Source organism: Choloepus didactylus, chromosome X, assembly GCF_015220235.1.
Source record: "Choloepus didactylus isolate mChoDid1 chromosome X, mChoDid1.pri, whole genome shotgun sequence".
In the NCBI taxonomy this organism is placed as follows: domain Eukaryota; kingdom Metazoa; phylum Chordata; class Mammalia; order Pilosa; family Megalonychidae; genus Choloepus; species Choloepus didactylus.
The window spans coordinates 159,186,840-159,205,090 of NC_051334.1; the positions used below are offsets into that span (position 1 = coordinate 159,186,840).

The 18,251-nt window shown below is 37.4% G+C and overlaps 1 protein-coding gene across 6 annotated transcripts in view; it reads right to left on the minus strand.

Moving 5' to 3' along the window:
• The window catches only part of SMARCA1 (SWI/SNF related, matrix associated, actin dependent regulator of chromatin, subfamily a, member 1), a 166,116-nt gene that overhangs the window by 48,576 nt on the left and 99,289 nt on the right, over nt 1–18,251 (minus strand). For all 6 annotated transcript variants that reach the window (XM_037821585.1, XM_037821586.1, XM_037821583.1 and 3 more), the window contains one exon: nt 4,484–4,606. In XM_037821585.1, the coding sequence (XP_037677513.1) occupies nt 4,484–4,606 (123 nt within the window). The remainder of the gene's footprint in view (nt 1–4,483; nt 4,607–18,251) is intronic.

Sequence of the window (18,251 nt, forward strand, 5' to 3'; positions counted from 1 at the left end):
CATTCAAATTCTTTGTTCAATGATAGAACAGTTTAAACAATAGATGTTTTAAGTGTCTTTGGTACTAACAGCATGTCTATGAAACCACAAGCATAAGAATTTGGTTTCCAACACACCAACCCAAACGCACATAAATGTGATACCACAGAAACTGCAAACTTCTATCAACGACCTGTAGTTGATCAAGACTTCTGATGACCCCACATTTGGTGCCTTTGTATTGTCATAACTTTTTAAATCACTGATTATTTAGGTCAGTAGACAAAAATGTTTAAAAATGAACTCAACCACCAGAAGGGGCAAAAAAATACATTATATTTTCTAATTACCAACTAAAGCAATTTCTTGGTTAACATTATGTATTCATAATATACTGTACATTCACAATATACTGCACATCCACAATATACTGCAAGTCAAGTAGCATTCTAAGACCATAACTTTATTTTTGTGTTCAAGAAACAAATTTTGAAAATAAAACATGAATATTTAAATGTTTTATTTTATTCTGTGGTAAGTCTTAAAATTCAGCCAACTGCAATCATATTTTCAAACTAGACTTTATGTCTTCAAGGCATTTGGCTCAAGAACTTATTAATTAAAAGTGGCAGAAGGAATAATAGAGGAAATAATCAATAAAAATTTCCCAACTCTTATGAAAGACATAAAATTATAGGTCTGAGAAGCATAGCATACCCCAAACAGAACTGATCCAAATAGACCTACTCCAAGACACTTACTAATCAGATTTTCAAATGTCAAAGACAAATAGAGAATTCTTAAAGCAGCAAGAGAAAAGCAATCTATCACAAACGAGAAGCTTGGTAAGACTAAGTGTGAATCTCTCAGCAGAAACCATGGAGGCGAAAAGGCAGTGGTATGACATATTCAAGACACTGAAAGAGAAAAACTGCCAACCAAGAATCCTATATCCCACAAAACTGTTCTTCAAAAATGAGGGAGAGTTTAAAATATTTACAAATAAACACACACTGGGAGAGTTTGTGAACAGAAGTCCTTCTCTACAGGAAATACTAGAGTGCTGCAGACATTCAGGAAACAACAGGAGAGAGCAGTTTGGAGAAGAGTATAGAAAGGAAGATCTCAGGAGACAGAAAGAGGGTAGAGATTGAGCATTTGATGTTGAAGGAGTATAGAATGTTTTAGAGGGCTGATTGTGTAGATCTAAAAATGGATAGCACAATACTGTGTGATGGTAGCACAATACTGTAAGTACGCTGAAAAAAGATGACTGTGAATACGGTTGAAAGAGGAAGGTTAGGGTGTGTGTGACACCAGAAGGAAAGATAGAAGAAAAAGACTGGGACTGTATAACTTAGTGAAACCTATAGTGGTCAATGAATGATTAAATGTACAAATATAAGAATGATTTTGCATGAAGGAGCAGCAAGGAATGAAGTTGTGAGGTATGCAATGAAGTGAATGGAAAATGAGGACAGTAGGTTGAGTGAAATAAGCCAGAAATGAAAAGACAGACATTATAATGCCTCACTAATATGGACTAATAACAATGTGTAAACTCTGAGAATTGAATCTGGGAGCATGGGTTATAGGGGAAGTCTTATGTAAAGGTTCCCATATTGTAAGCTCTTATAGCAGTCACATTTATTTTTGAGTTGTAACAGTTATTTCTAAATTTTGAGATTCTGAGCTGTTTGTGTGTGATGTGTGTGGCACCTGGGACTCAGAGCCAGAGTTCGGCAGCTGTGAGTGTCGCCATTGCCCCAAGAATCAACTGTTAAAGAGGCTGAAAAGGAGATCAGACTTTGATTGGAGTTATGAACAAAATGGGCTTGGTTGACATGGGGGTAGATCAGACTAAAGGGTAGAAGATGATATTAATTGTGTTTTAAAACTGACTTTGTGCTATATTTTCTGTAGCACACTATATAATTTAACTTGAATGGTCAGTTTACTCAAATGCCATAATGAAATGGAACCCTGATTAGGGAATGAGACCTTGTTGGTTTGTACAGGTTCACATGAAGCCCTGATACAACCCAGAGTAATTTGGGCACAGGATAAAGAGTATTTGCAAAGCCCCCTTGAGGGACTGTGGAAAAATGTGGAAATATTAAACTTCCCCAGCTGGGAAATTCCTGATCTTCTCGCAAGCACTGGGGACTACCATTGTAGTAGACCACTCCCTCAATCTTGGGGCTTGCCCTTATGAAGCTTGTTACTGCAAAGGAGAGGGTAAGCCTACTCATAATTGTGCCTGAGTCACCTCTAGAGAACCTCTTTGTTGCTCAGATGTAGCCCTCTCTCTCTAAGCCCACATGGCAAGTGAACTCACTGCCCTCCCCCCTATGTGGGACTTGACTCCCAGGGGTATAAATCTCCCTGGCAATGTGGGACTTGACTCCTGGGGATAAGCCTGGACATGGCATCATGGGATTGAGAAAGCCATCTGGACCAAAAGGGGGAAGAGAACTGAAACAAAGGTTTCAATGGCTGAGAGATTTCAAATGGAATCGAGAGGTCATTCTGGAGATAACTCTTATGCGTTATATAGATACCCCTTTTTAGTTTTTAGTCTATTAGAATAGTTAGGAGGAAAGATCTGAAATTGTTGAACTGCAATCCAGTATCCTTGATTCTTGAAGGCATTCAGATAATTATATAGCTTATATGGTGTGACCATGTGATGGTGAAAACCTTATGGCTCACACTCCCTTTACCCAGTGTATGGACAAATGTGTAGAAAAATGGGGACAAAAAGTAAATGAATAATATGGAGAAGGGGGTATGGGACATTTTGGGTGTTCTTTTTACTTTTATTTTTATTCTTATTTTTATTTTTTGGAGTAATGAAAATGTTCAAAAATTGATGGTAGTGATGAATGCACAACTATATGATGATACTGTGAACAACTGTTTTACACTTTGGATGATTGTATGGTATGTGAATATATTTCAATTTTTAAAAATTAAAGAAAAACATATGGGGGGAGGAGGGGTATGGGATGCTTTGAGTGCTCTCTTTTATTTTTATTTTTGTTCTTATTTTCATTTTTATTTTTTGGAGTAATGAAAATGTTCAAAAATAGACTGTAGTATTGAATGCACAACTATATGATGAAACTGAACAACTGTATACTTTGGATGATTGTATGGTATATGAATATATTTCATTAAATCTGCATTAAAATAACTTAATGTAAGTTTTTAAAATTCATTCAATACAATTATATGTTATAACAAGTAAAAGGACCATACAAGGAATAGAATATTTATACAAAAACTATAACTATTCTATATATATATTTATATAAATATTTATACAAAAATAATTAACATGAAACATTTCCTAGCTAGCAATAAGGACGTTGCTAGCAACTTTCTATACTACGGTGTCTTACATACAGTACACACTTTTATTTTTTTGCAAGGGTCTTTTTTACACTGAAATTGGTGTCTCTTCTATAGTTTATTTTGGAAATATGGATACTCAGAAAACTCATTAAAGTAATTATACAAAGACCACCTTTAAATTATACAATAATCACTTTTAAGTTTCAGAACTCTCTCACAGTTGTATCAAAGTTCTTTCTAAGAGAGAATAAAAGACATTTTGAGAATTATGAAATTATTCTATAAATAAAAGGTCAGTACACCCCTTTTTAACATGAACAAGTGGTCACTGCCTAAACATCCCTGAAGATCAGGAAAGTGATTAAATTAGAGGAAGGGGTAGTAACAGACAAGATGGAATTTAACAAAAATTATGAATACTGAATCTTTATATAATTTCCTTTTTCTTAGTTGCTGGGGTATTACAATAGCTAGAAGGAAAGAAGTGAAATTGTGGAACTGTAACACATAGCATCCTTTGAAATTTGTACTATAGCTACTTGTTAAATTATAATTTGAAAGCTATCACATTTTTAGATATATGCTATATTTCACAACAAGGAAATAACTGAAACTGTGGAACTGTAACCTATAATATTCTTTGAAATTTGTTCTCTAGCTACTGGTTAAATTTACTTGGAAAGTTATCACTTCTATGTATATATGTTATATTTTACAATAAATATGTGATAATAAATGAATAAAGTAAAATAAAATAAAAGGTCATTAGGGTATAATTTCAAGGGACAGTTCACATGAATTGACAAAAGCAATTTAAATTTCTAAGAATATGTTAGTAATTATTATCTACATGGATTCAAATGTGGATTGACATTATCATAATTAGTAAAAAGAATGTTTTATTTTTATTAATTGACACTTGTATGTTTTGCATATATGTATTTCCTAGCATTTCCAAAAGAGCTTATACTATAAAGGGAATTCAAATAGGAATATTTGATCTAAATGAGTGTTTACAAAATATCCCTGAGGTTTGTCGGAGTGTCAAATCGGGATAAGAGGCTTTACAATTAAGATTAACTACAATCTACAATTTCTCGTTTCTACTGGTTGACCAGAAGTCTTTCAGCCACTTAAAATATTTTACTTGTGTGAGAAGTTTTTCCTTTTCTTCAGTCTCTTCAGGTGTAAGAGGTTCAGCTCCATCAATTTTTTTCTGCTCCTCTCTTTGAGCCAAAACTGGATTTGGGATATCAGGATTCCTTGGGACCTATAAATCAATAGATAAGTTATGAATAAACTGTTGAGAAAAATTAATAAAGGTATACATACATTTCTAGATCTTTCGAGTTATTTCAAGGATAAACAATATAAAGTCATACCAGAATGACACATGGTCTTCCCTTCTCCACATTTCTGCTACCATGACATTTCCAAAATAAAAATCACTCTTACATATGCCACATGGTATTTTAGAGTTAAACCCCATTAATAAATGCCACATTATATTCTAGATTTGATAATACTGTGGAACAAAGTATGTCCCTATAATACTGTAACACATAGGAATAAATGAATATCATCAGCCCCAACTCCAACATTATACAACAAAGTCTTAAGTCTAAAATAAACAAACAAAAGGTTTGGCAGTAAAAAACGAGACTGTGTTCACCCAACAATATATTAACCACCCAACAATATATAGACGAGGATAGAGACCTGGCAATGCACCTAAAGACCAGCTCAGCATGCAAAAAGAAAAAAATGTTTTATTGTTTTATGTAAGGAACAGTATCTTCATATAACAACTGGAAAGTCTCAAAGAAGTGACAGAATCATGAAGAAGCCAAACAAACAAACAAAAAGAGTAGCAGAGCACACAAACAGCTATGATGGGATGGGAACAGCAGTCAAGGAAAACAACTACAGCAGCAGCAACCAATAGAAATTATAAATGGTATTTTGGATAGAGAGCTTCAAATACAGTGACAACCGAGAAGAAGAGAGTTGAAAAGACTGAAGACAGAAGCTCAGCTTTCCAAGGAAACAAGCAGTCACATGTATCTCAACAATGTGGGCCCAAGGGCCTCAATGTTACAGTTTACATACACAACCAGTAGAGTTCAGCAGCATGGAGCAGCTTTTGTTGAGTGGAGTGACAAACTAAGCCCCTCAGTCCCAATTCTCTATGTGCATCTATAGCTAGAAGGCAGCACATTCATTTAAGAGGGTATGTACATAATGTGTAGTACATTTTGTAGCATGGTTGCTAGTAAGTCTTCCAATATTTGTAAGGCAAACCTATCATAAATTATACATTCCCTAGAGGTGTCAGATGAACATGAGCTTAATAAAATGGAATTATAATATATTTTAATTAGAGTAACTTTTTTCTAATTAGTATACGTATTTCACAGAGTTTGAATCTATATCATTGTAACTTGAAAACAATAAAGTTTTAAAAACTATTGTAGAGTCCAGGATGTCATCCACATGGCAACATAAACAGCTTCTGAAAACTTCTCCCCGGATATTCAGCAAAAAAGGGGGATAATCATGACTTGTTTGGAACTCTGGAGGAGGGTATGGATGGGAGAAGGACCCTACAGAGGCTGAGTTGAAGAAGAAGAAAGATAGCAGGTAGGAGAACTCTGTTCCAGGCTAGATGGTCAACTGCTCTCCCCCCACCCCACTCGGTCTCGTGAAGCAAAGAAGAACACAGAACTAGTGGTTGGAATTCCTCTCCCCTCCCAATGAGGACAGAGACTATAAAATGGCTCATAGCAGTGAGACAGATACCCAACATTTGGAGATCAGGGGAATGGGGAGGACATTTCAAGGCCCAGGTCAGTGAGGGGCAAACAGTCTGAGAAAATGTGGGCAGAGACTGTTTCTGAAAACCCTTCTCCCACCCTTGAGGAACATAGAAACCAGCAGTCCAATACTTGCCTGGGGAACAGTTGAAAACTGTAGCAGCTACGGGAGTCCTCTGCTGCAGGGAGAGTGGGGGATATGCCACACATTGAGTCAGACTTTTCCCAGCAAAGTGAGGGTGCAGGAAACCTGCAGCTTCAGCTGTGCCCAGTCATACAGAGGCACCAGGTAGTAATTCAGCACTGTCCAACTCGATTCAGCTGGGCTGCAGAGGTAATTCAGCCAAACACAACCAGACTAAGCTGGGCTCCAAGAGGTAACCCAGCCCAACCCAGCCAGACTCAGCTGGGCTCCCAGAGGAAATTCAGCCCCGCCTGGTCAGACACTGCCTTGGATCCAGAAGGTAAACACCTTCTGAAGACAATTAAGTCACCAAACAGTGCCATCTTCTGGGCAGATAGGAAAGTGTATGGGAATTTTAGCACTTCTCAGAACTTCCCAGATCTTATCCAAGAACAGCTGGAGCTGGTCTGCAAACCCCACATGGGAAACCGGCCCTGTTTAAGTTGAGAGATACAGATGAACCAACGGATAAAGCAGTGCTCTAAAACAAACCCAGGGCTTGCTGGCTGGGAAAAAACAGCACCACTGGGAGTTAGCAGACTTACTTTACCCAAACACAGAGAACTTGCTGCACTATCCAGTGACTAATCCCAGAGGCAGGCTGCTGTGGGCACCTGGTTTTAGAGGGTGACTGGGGGCAGAGCTAATCTGACAACTGGCCAGCAAGAGAGACAAACAGGCAGGGCAAGAACCAGAATAACAAGAGCCAAAAAATTCTGATCAGTTAAACAGGAGTTACGTTAGAGGTCTAGAATAAGTTGAACAGAACACCAAAGAACAGATAGAGAACAAAGCCAACCAACAAGAAAACCCAAAGTAAAAGAGTGAAAATGACCTCTAGAATTAACTATTCAAGGGAACCAGATGCCTAGACACCAATAAAAATTACAAGACACATTAGGAAAAACGAAGTTATGGCCCAGTCAAAGGCACAAACTAACACTTCAAACGAGATACAAGAGTTGAAATAACTAGTTAAAGATGTTCAAACAAACATGCTAAATCAATTCAAATATCAAATCAATGAGCTGAGGGAAGATATGGCAAAAGAGATGAAAGATATAAAGAAGATATTGGGTGAACATAAGGAAGAACTCTCAAGTTTGAAAAACCAAATGGCAGAACTTATGGGAATGAAAGGCACAATAAAAAGAGATGAAAAACACAATGGAGACCTACAACAGTAGATTTGAAGAGGCAAAAGGAAGGATTAGTGAACTAGAGGACAAGGCATCTGAAATCCTATACACAAAGGAACAGACAGGGAAAAGAATGGAAAATATGAGCAGAGTCTCAAGGAGTTGACCGACAACATGAAGCACACGAATATACATGGCATGAGTGTCCCAGAAAGAGAAGAGAAAGGAAAAGAGGCAGAAAGAATAAAATGGAGAAAATAATCACTAAAAATTTTCCATCTCTTATGAAAGACATAAAATTACAGATCCAAGAAGCACAGCATACCCCAAACAGGATAGACCTGGAGAGACCTACTCCAAGACATTTATGTTCAGATTATCAACCGTCAAAGATAAAGAGAGAATTCTGAAAGCAACAAGAGAAAAGCTATCAATCACATACAAGGGAAGCTCGGTAAGACTATGTGCAGATTTCTCAGCAGAAACCATGGAGGTTGAGAAGGCAGTAGTATGATATATTTAATATACTGAAAGAGAAAAACTGCCAACCAAGAATTCTGTAAGAATTCTGTATCTGTCAAAACTGTTCTTCAAAAATGAGGAAAAATTTAAAATATATTCAGAAGACAATGAGAGAATATGTGAACAAGAGACCTGCTCTATAAGAAATACTAAAGAGAGTACTACAGGCTGATAGGAAAACACAAGAGAGAAAGTTTTGGAGAACAGTGTACAAATGAAGACTATCAAGAACTGTAAAAGAAAAGAGAGGAAAAAAAGATATATGAAATCCAAAAGACAAAATGGAATAAGAAAGTACTGCCCTTACAGTAATAACATTAAATGTTAATGAATTAAACACCCAAATAAAAAGACATAGACTGGAACAATGGATTAAAAAAACAGGACCCAGCTATACACTGTCAAGAGACTCACTTTAGACACAAGGACAAAAATAGGTTGACAGTGAAAGGCTGGAAAAGATATTTCATGCAAACACCAACCAGAAAAGAGCAGATACCACTAATATCAGACAAATTAGACTTCAAATGTAAAACAATTAAAAGAGACAAAGAACCACACTATGTATTAATAAAATGGGCAATTCATCAACAAGACACACAATCATAAATAGGTATGAACCAAGCCAGAGCGCCCCAAAATACATGAGACAAACACTGAAAACATGGAAGGGAGAAGTAGACACTTCTACAATAATGGTTTCAGTCTTCAATACACTGCTCTCATCAGTGGACAGAACCTCTATACAGAGGATCAATAAGGAAACAGAGATATTGAATAACACAATAAATAAACTAGACTTAACACACATTTATAGAACACTACACCCCAAAATAGCAGGATACACATTTTTCTCAAGCACACATGGATCATTCTGCAGGACAGACCACACGGTGGGTCACAAAGCAACTCTCAATAAATTTAAAAATATTGATATTATAGAAAACATTTTCTCAGATCAAAATGGAATAAAGATGGCAATCAATAACAGGTAGAAAGCAAGAAAATTCACAAATATATGGAGGCTACGCAACACACTCTTAAATAACCAGTGTGTCAATGAAGAAATTACAAGAGAAACTAGAAAATATCTTGAGGCAAATGAAAATGAAAACACAAAATTTCAAAACTTATGGGATTCAGGAAAGGCAGGACTGAGCGGGAAATTTATTGTCCTAAATGCCTATATTTAAAAAGAAGGAAGAACAAAAATTGAGGAATTAACTGTTCATCTGGAGGAACTAGAGAAAGAACAGCAAAATAACCCAAAAGCAAACAGAAGGAAACAAATAACAAAGATTAAAGCAGAAATAAATGAAATTGAGAACATGAAAACAATAGAGAGAATGAACAAAACCAAAAGCTCCGTCTTGAAAAATCAATAAAATAGATGGACCCTTAGCTAGGCTAACAAAAAAATGAGAGAGGGTGCAAATAAAATCAGAAATGGGAAAGGGGCATAACCACTGACCCTGCATAAATAAAGGAGATAATGAGAGGATACTACGAGCAACTACATGCTAATAAACAAGACAACTTAGATGAAACAGAAAACTTCCTAGAAAAGCATGAACAACAAACATTAACCCAAGAAGAAACAGACATACTCAATAAACCAATCACAAGTAAAGATACTGAATCAATCATCAAAAACTTCAAGAAAAGAAAAGTACAGGAAGATGGCTTCACACGTGAATTTTATCAAGCATTCAAGGAAGAATTAGTACCAATCCTGCTCAAACTCTTCAAAAAAACTGAAGAAGAGGGAAAGCTACCTAACTCATTCTATGAAGCCAATCACCTTGGTCAATATCAAAGCCAGACAAAAATACCACAAGAAAAGAAAATTAGAGACCAATCTCTTTAATGAAGACGCAAAACTCCACAACAAAATACTTGCAAACTGAATCCAGCAGCATATTAAAAGAATTATACACCAGGAACAAGTGGGATTTATTCCAGGTATGCAAGGCTGCTTCAACACAAGAAAATCAATTAATGTAATACACCACATCGATAAATCAAAGCAGAAAAACCACATGATCATCTCGATTGATGCAGGAAAGGCACTAGACAAAATTTAACATCCTTTCTTGATGAAAACATTCAAAAAGATAGGAATAGAAGGGACCTTCTTCAACAAGATAAAGGCAATATATGAAAAACCCACAGCTAACAACATACTCAAGGGGGAAAGACTGAAAGCTTTCCCTCTAAGATCAGGAACAAGACAAGGATTCACATTGTCACCATTGCTATTCAACATTGTGCTGTAAGTTCCAGCAAGAGCAATTAGGCAAGAAAACAGAATACAAGGCAGCCAATTTGGAGAGGAAGAAGTAAAACTTTCACTGTTTCCAAATGACATGATCCTCTATGTAGAGAATCCTGAAAAATCTACAGAAAACTACTAGAACTAATAAATGAATACAGCAAAGTGGCAGGGTACAAGATCAAGACGCAAAAATCAGTAGTGTTTCTATACACCTGTAAGGAGCAATCTGAGGTGGAACCAAGAAAAAAATCCATTTACAATAGCAACCAAAACAATCAAATATTTAAGAATAAATTTACCAAGGACACAAGACACCTATACACAGAAAGCTACAAGAAATTGCTAAAAGAAATTACAGAGGACCTAAATAAATGGAAGGACATGCTGTGTTCATGGATTGGAAGACTAAATACAGTTAAGATGTCAATTCTACCTAAATTGATTTATAGATTCAAGAAAATATCAATGAAAATCCTAAAAACTTACTTTACAGAAATAGAAAAGCCAATAACAAAATTTATTTGGAAGGGCAGACTGCCCCAAATAGCAAAAAATATCCTGAGAAAGAGGAATGAATTGGGAGTCTGACACTACCTAACTTTAAAGTATATTACAAAGCCACAGTTGTCAAAACAGCATGGTACTGGCATAAAAGTAGATACACTGACCAATGGAATCAAATTGAGTGTTCAGAAATAGACCCTCTCATCTACGGATAACTGAACTTTGGTAAGGCAGTCAGGCCAACCCAACTGGGACAGAGAAGCCTCTTCAAGAAATAGTGTTTGGAGAACTGGAGAGCAACATACAAAAGAATGAAAGAGGACTCCTATCTCACACCTTATACAAAAATTAACTCAAAATGGACTAAAGACCTAATTATTTAAGCTAAGACCATAAAACCTTTAGAAGAAAATGATCTTAAAGACCTTCTGATAGAGGGTTGTTTCCTACACTTTACACCCAAAGCACAAGCAGTGAAAGAATAAATAGATAAATGAGATCTCCTCAAAATTGAACACTTTTGTGCATCAAAGGACTTTATCAGGAAAGTAAAAAGGCAGCTACACAATGGGAGGAAATATTTGGAAACTATATATCAGATAAGGGTTTAATATCCAGAATATATAAAGAGATCGTACAACTCAACCCAATTTAAAAATGCGCAAAAGACATTGTACCAGTTGGGATGTATTATGTCCCCCAAAACGCCATGTTCTTTGATGCAGTCTTGTGGGGGCAGACGTATTAGTGTTGATTAGATTGGAATCCTTTGAGTGTTGCCATGGATTTATGACTCAATCAACTGTGGGTGAGAACTCTGATTGGATAATTTCCAGGGAGATGTTACCCCACCCATTCAGGGTGGGTCTTAATTGAATCACTGGAGTCCTATAAAAAAGTTCACGACAGAAGGAGGTGCTGCAGCCAAGTGGGACACTTTGAAGAATGCACAGGAGCCGAGAGAGGAGCTGGAACACAACCTGGGATCAGCAGATGCCAGCCACGTGCCTTCCCAGCTACCAGAGGTTTTCCAGATGCCACTGGCCTTCCTTTGGTGAAGGTATGCTTGTTGATGCCATAGCTTGGACACTTTTATAGCCTCAATACTGTAACTTTTTAACCAAATAAACCTCCTTTATAAATGTCAATCCATTTCTGGTATTTTGCATAACGGGAAGCATTAGCAAACCAGAACACACGTGGACAGCCACTTTTCCAAAGAGGAAATACAAATGGCTCAAAAACATAAGAAAAGATGCTCAACTTCACTGGTTTTCAGTGAAATGCAAATCAAAACCACAATGAGATACCATCTCATACCTACTAGAATGGCCATTATAAAAAAAAACAGAAAATTACAAATGCTGGAGAGGATGTGGATAAAGAGGCACACTTATTCACTGTTGGTGGGAATGTAGAATGGTACAATCACTCTGGAAGGCAGTGTGGCAGTTCCTCAGGAAGCTAAGTACAGATTTGCCATATGACCCAGCTATTCCATTGCTAGGTATATATTGGGAGGAACTGAACGCAAGAAAACAAAAATTCGCACACCAATGTTTATAGTGGCATTATTCATGATTGCCAAGAGATGGAAACAGCCCAAATGTCCATCAATGGACGAGTGGATAAACAAATTGTGGTATAATTATAGGAAGGCTTAGCCTCCCATTTACAGCCCTAAGTTCCCAAGAGCAAGCCTCAAGATCAAGGGCTTGATTTATTAAGGAGGGGGTTCTTAATTTCACATAGCATATATTCTGTCCAAAATAAACAATCAGTGTCTCACATTATCTTCACTTAGTTGTACAATCATCATCACTTTTAATTTTAAACAATTATCATAACACAAACATCAAAAAGCTGCTAATTATTCACCCTTAGTATTATGTAGCGCTGGTAAGGTATTCATATTAAATATATTCTATTCTATAATACGTAATGGGTAGTTTTTCCATATACCACTCTGTTGTTAACTCTTTGTACTAGTGTCATACCTTAGAAATGTATAATGCAAACACTTACATTTGTCCTGCACATCCAGAGAACCTCGTTTTTCAGTCAGATGTGGCCTTTCTCTAAGCCCAACTTGGCAAATACATTCATTAACCTCCCCCCTTTGTGGGACATGACTCTCAGGGGAGTTAATCTCCCTAGCAATGTGGGACACAACTCCCAGGAATGAGCCGGCCCTAGCAGCAAAGGATTAAAAATGTCTTCTTGACCAAAAAGGGGAAAAGAAAGGTAACAAAATAAGGTTGCAGTGGCTAAGAGATTTCAAACCGAGTCAAGAGGCTACCCTGGAGGTTAATATTAATGCAAACTCCAGCTAGATATCCCAAATGACTTCAGTATGCCAAGTCCTAATGAACAGTAGTCCCAAAACACCTAGGTCCCTATCAGGGATTCTATAAAAGTTTCACTCACTAAGTTTATTTCTCAGAAACTTAAATCCACCAAAACGTTCCTACGCCAGACAAGTCCTAAAACCAAGAGGAAACAGCCTCTTTAAGAACAACAATCAGATGCAGCCCCCTTGACCATAATATTGACACCCCTTTTCAATATGAACAAGTTAGGGTGGTCACTGCCTAGACACCCCTGAAGATCAAGAAAGTGATTAAACGTGACAAAGGGGTAGCAACAGACAAGATAGGATTTAACAAAGGATCACGAATACTGATCCTTTATATAAATATTTTTTTAGATGCTAGGGTATAAGAATAGCTAGAAGGAAATAACTGAAATGGTGGAACTAACCCATAACATTCTTTGTAATTACCTATATAACCACATGTTAAATTGTACTTTGAAAGTTATCACCTTTCTGTATATATGCTATATTTCATAATAAGGAAATAACTGAAATTGTAGAACTGTAAGCCATAACATTCTTTGACATTTGCTCTCTAACTACTTGTTAAATCTACTTTGAAAGTTATCAATGTTATGTATATATGTTAAATTTCACAATAAAGAATGCATTTTAAAAAAACTGGTATATACATACGATGGAATATTATGCAGCTGGAAGACAGAATAAAGTCATGAAGCATATAACAGCATGGATGAACCTTGAAGATGTTATGTTGAGCAAAATTAGCCAGGAACAAAAGGACAAATACTGTATGGTCTCACTATTATGAACTAACATTAATGAGCAAAGCTTTGAGAGTTAAAATTAAGAACACAGGTTATCAGGAGATAGAAAGAGGGTAGAGATGGGGCATTTGATGCTGAAGCAGTATAGAATGTTCAACAGGATTGACTGTATAGATCCAAAAATGGTAGCACAATATTGTAAGTAGATTCAACAAAGATGACTGTGAGTACCATTGAAAGAGGAAGGCTAGGGGCATGAAGGACATCAGAAGGAAAGATAGCAGATAAAAACTGGGACTGTATAACTTAGTGAAACCTAGAGTGTTCAATGTTGGTGATTAAAAGTACAAATAAAAGAATGTTTTTACATGAGGGAGAACAAATAAATTTCAATTTTGCAAGGTGTTGAGAATAGGATGGTATTGGGGAAAAATATAATCAATGCAAACTGGAATCTATAGTTAAGAGTAACATTGTACTATGCTGCCACTAATTGTAACAAAGGCAATAAACCAAAATTAAATGTCTATAAGAGGGGGATATAAAGGAGAGGTATGGGATTCTAAGTGGTGCTGGTGTCTGAACTTTTTAATGTATTTTATTTTTCTTTTTTCTTTTTTTTTTAATTCATCATTTTTTTCTTTTTTCTTTTTCTCCTCTTCTTACTTTGCGGAAAAAATGGAAATGTCCACATATAGATTATGATAGCGAATGCATAACTATGTGATTATACCAGGAACCACTGATTGTTTACTTAGGATGGAATGTTTAAAAAATAAACAGAGGGATACAAGTGCTGGAGAAAATGTGGAGAGGGGGATGTGCCTAATCACTATTGGTGGGGAAGTAGAATGGTGCAGCCCATCTGTCTGGAGGGCAGTCCACAGGAGGCTAAGTATGGGGTTGCCATATAGTCCTACAACCCTGTTATTAGGTATATACTTGGAAGAACTGAGAGCAGGGACACACGAATGGACATCTGCACACTGGTGTTTATGGTGGCAGTATTCAAGATTTGCAATGGATGAAGGTAGCTTAAGGGTACATCCACTAATGAACAGAATGGTGAGCAACATTCAATGGAATATTGAGCGGTTGCAAGAAGAAAATGAAGTTGTGGGGTATGCAACTAGGCAAAAGGACCTTGAGGACAGTATGTTGCATGAAATAAGCCAGAAATTTAAAAAAGACATTATAACACCCCACTAATATGGACTAACTATATTGTGCAAACACTGAGAATTGAATCTGAGAGCATTATTGTAGTGGTTCCTAGATTGTAAGCTCTTACAGTGGTTACATCTATTCATGAGTTGCAACGGTTATTTCTAGATTCTGAGATGCTGAGCTCTTTTTGTATAACCTAGTCGGTCCCTGGAACTTCAGGGATCTGAGTGACACCTGAGACTCAGAGCCAGAGTTTGGCAGCTATGAATATCAGCATTACTCCATACTGCAAATGTTAAAGAACCTGAAACAGGTCAGATTTCAATTAGAGCTATGAACGAAACAGACTTGCTTAGTACTAAGATAAATCAGACTAAAGGGTAAAGGATGATACTGTGTTTTGAAACTTCAACTTCTGTGTCAGACCAAAGGAGGAGATGTTTATTTGGTACAAAATCTACATTTCTGGAGCATGCTATATTATTTAACTGGTATGGTCAGTTTATTCAAACACCATAATTATATGGAAACTTGAATAGGAAGTAAAAGCTGGTTGATTTGTGCAGGTTAGTGTGAAGCCCCGATACATCCCAGGGTAATTTGGGCAGAGAATAAAAAAGTATTTGAAAAGCCCCTTTAAGAGACTGGAGAAAAATGTGGAGCTATTAAACTTACCCACCTGGGGAATTCCTTTTATTCTCGCAAGCATTGGGGAATATCACTTTAGTAGGCCAAGCCCTTGATCTTGGGGCTTGCCCTTATGAAGCTTGTTCTGTAAAGGAGAGGGTAAGCTTACTTATAATTGTGCCTAAGAGTCACCCCAGAGAATCTCTTTGTTGCTCAGATGTGGCCCTCTCTCTCTCTCTCTCTAAGCCAACGCAGCAGGTGAACTCACTGCCCTATCCTCTACGTGGGCCATGACTCCCAGGGCTGTAATTCTCCCTGGCAATGTGGGACATGACTCTTGGGGATGAGTCTGGATCCAGCATCATGGGATTAAGAACATCTTCTTGACCAAAAGGGGGAAGAGAAATGAAACAAAATTAAGTTTCAGTGGCTGAGAGATTTCAAATGGAGTCAAGAGGTCATTCTGGATGTTATTCTTATGTATTATATAGATATCCTTTTTTAGTTTTCAGTGTATTAGAATAGCCAGAAGGAATACCTGAAACTGTTGAACTGCAATCCAGTAGCCTTGATTCTTGAAGATGAGTGTATAACTATATAGCTTATACTGTGTGACCATGGGATTGTGAAAACCTAGTGGCTCACAGTCCCTTTATCCAGTGTATTGAAAGATGAGTAGAAAAATGGGGACAAAAAAGTAAATGAATAATAGGGGGGGTTGGCAGGATGAAATGTTTTGGGTTTTCTTTTTTACTTTTATTTTTATTACCTTTTTTGGAGTAATGAAAACGTTCAAATATTGATTATGGTGATAAATGTACAACTATATGATGATACTGTGAACAACTGATTGTACACATTGGGTGTGTGTATGGTATGTGACTATAACTCAATAAAATTGCAGGAAAAATATTTTTAAAAATTAATGTATCCAATAGTTCTTTGAATACAGAGCCTACCAACTGGGCAGTAAAAAGAAATACTGTTCTGTGAACTCACAACTTCTCTAATAAAGCGGGAAAAAAGATGAGGTGGGGGCAGGAGAGAGGTAGGGAGTTACACTAATGGTCAAAGAAACATGGAAATTATTTACTTCTCTAAGCATTTCCGAAATAAAATATCAAGGGACATGATGAGGAAGACACAGGCATAATCCTCTGGCCCAAGCTAAATAAAAGATCTCCCAAAAAAAGAAAGAAACACTGATAAAAGTCTCACTGTAATCATCAGTACCAGATAACCAAATTAGTAAGTACTGACTAAATGTCTATTATATTCATAGCACTACAACAGAAATAGATTGGAATATAAAAGAAGTATCGGACATGGTCCTTGCCCACAAGGAGCTTACAATCTAGTTGTGGAGTTTTGAGCTGTACCTTAAGAACTCTAAAGATTCGGGTTGGGACTGAGAGCACAGGTTGTGAGGAGGTAGAGAGTTGTTAGAGATCAGGCACTTCATGCTGGAGGGGTTTATAGAGTGTTCAATGGGACTGACTGTAGATCCAGGGGTGGAGGGTGCAGTGCTGTGTGATGGTAGCACAGTATTGTAGGTGCACTGACCAAGGATGTCTGTGGGCGAGGTTGAGGGAGGAGGACTGGTGGCATGTGTGGTACCAGAGGGAGGGATGGATGATGGAGACTGGGACTGTGTAGCTCAGTGAAGCGTCAAGTAGACAGTGATGGTGACTAAATACACAAATGTAAAAATGTTTTTACACAGGAGAGAACAGATGAATGTAACCTTGGGGGATGGTGAAAAGTGAAGAGTATTGGGAGAAGGAGTATAACCAATGCAACTGCAGTCTGGAGTTGACAGTGACATTGTGATATGCTCCCATTGGGTGTGGCAGGGGCAATGTACCAAGGCTGAATGTCTGGGAGGGAGGGGTGTGGGGGAGGGGTACGCGATTCTTTGGTGGTAGTGGTGTTGAGTGATCTTATTGCTGTATTTTATTTTATTTTTACTTTTATCCTTTTTATTATTCTTTTGTTTCAACGTTTTTTTTGAGTGATGAACACGTGTAAGTGCTGATTGTGGAGATGGACATGCAGCCTATGATGATACCATGGACAACTGATTGTGCACTGCGGATGACTGTACGGTATTTGAATGTATCCCTATAAAATTGCAGGAGAAAAAAATAAACAGAGGGACACAGGTGCTGGGAAGAACTTGGAGAGAGAGATGTATATGTTCACTGTTGGGGAGAGGTAGGGTGATGTAGCCTACCTGGAGGACAGTGTGGTGGTCCCATGGGAAGCTAGGTATGTGTGGGTTTCAAGGTTCTGCAACCTCAGTATGGGGTGTGTGCTTGCAGGATCAGAGAGCAGGGATGCGGGTTGAAATTTGTGCACCGGTGTGTATGGCGGCAGTATTCACTATTTGCAATAGACGGAAGTGGCCTGGGAGTGCAGTGACTGGTGGACGGAATGGTGAACTGTAGTGTATGTATGTATACAGTGGAGGGTTGAGCAGCTACAAGAGGAAATGAAGCCATGGGGCGCGCAGCTGGGTGAATGGATCTTGAGTGTAGCATTTTGAGTGAAGCACGCCAGAAGTGAGAGGAGAGACATTATAA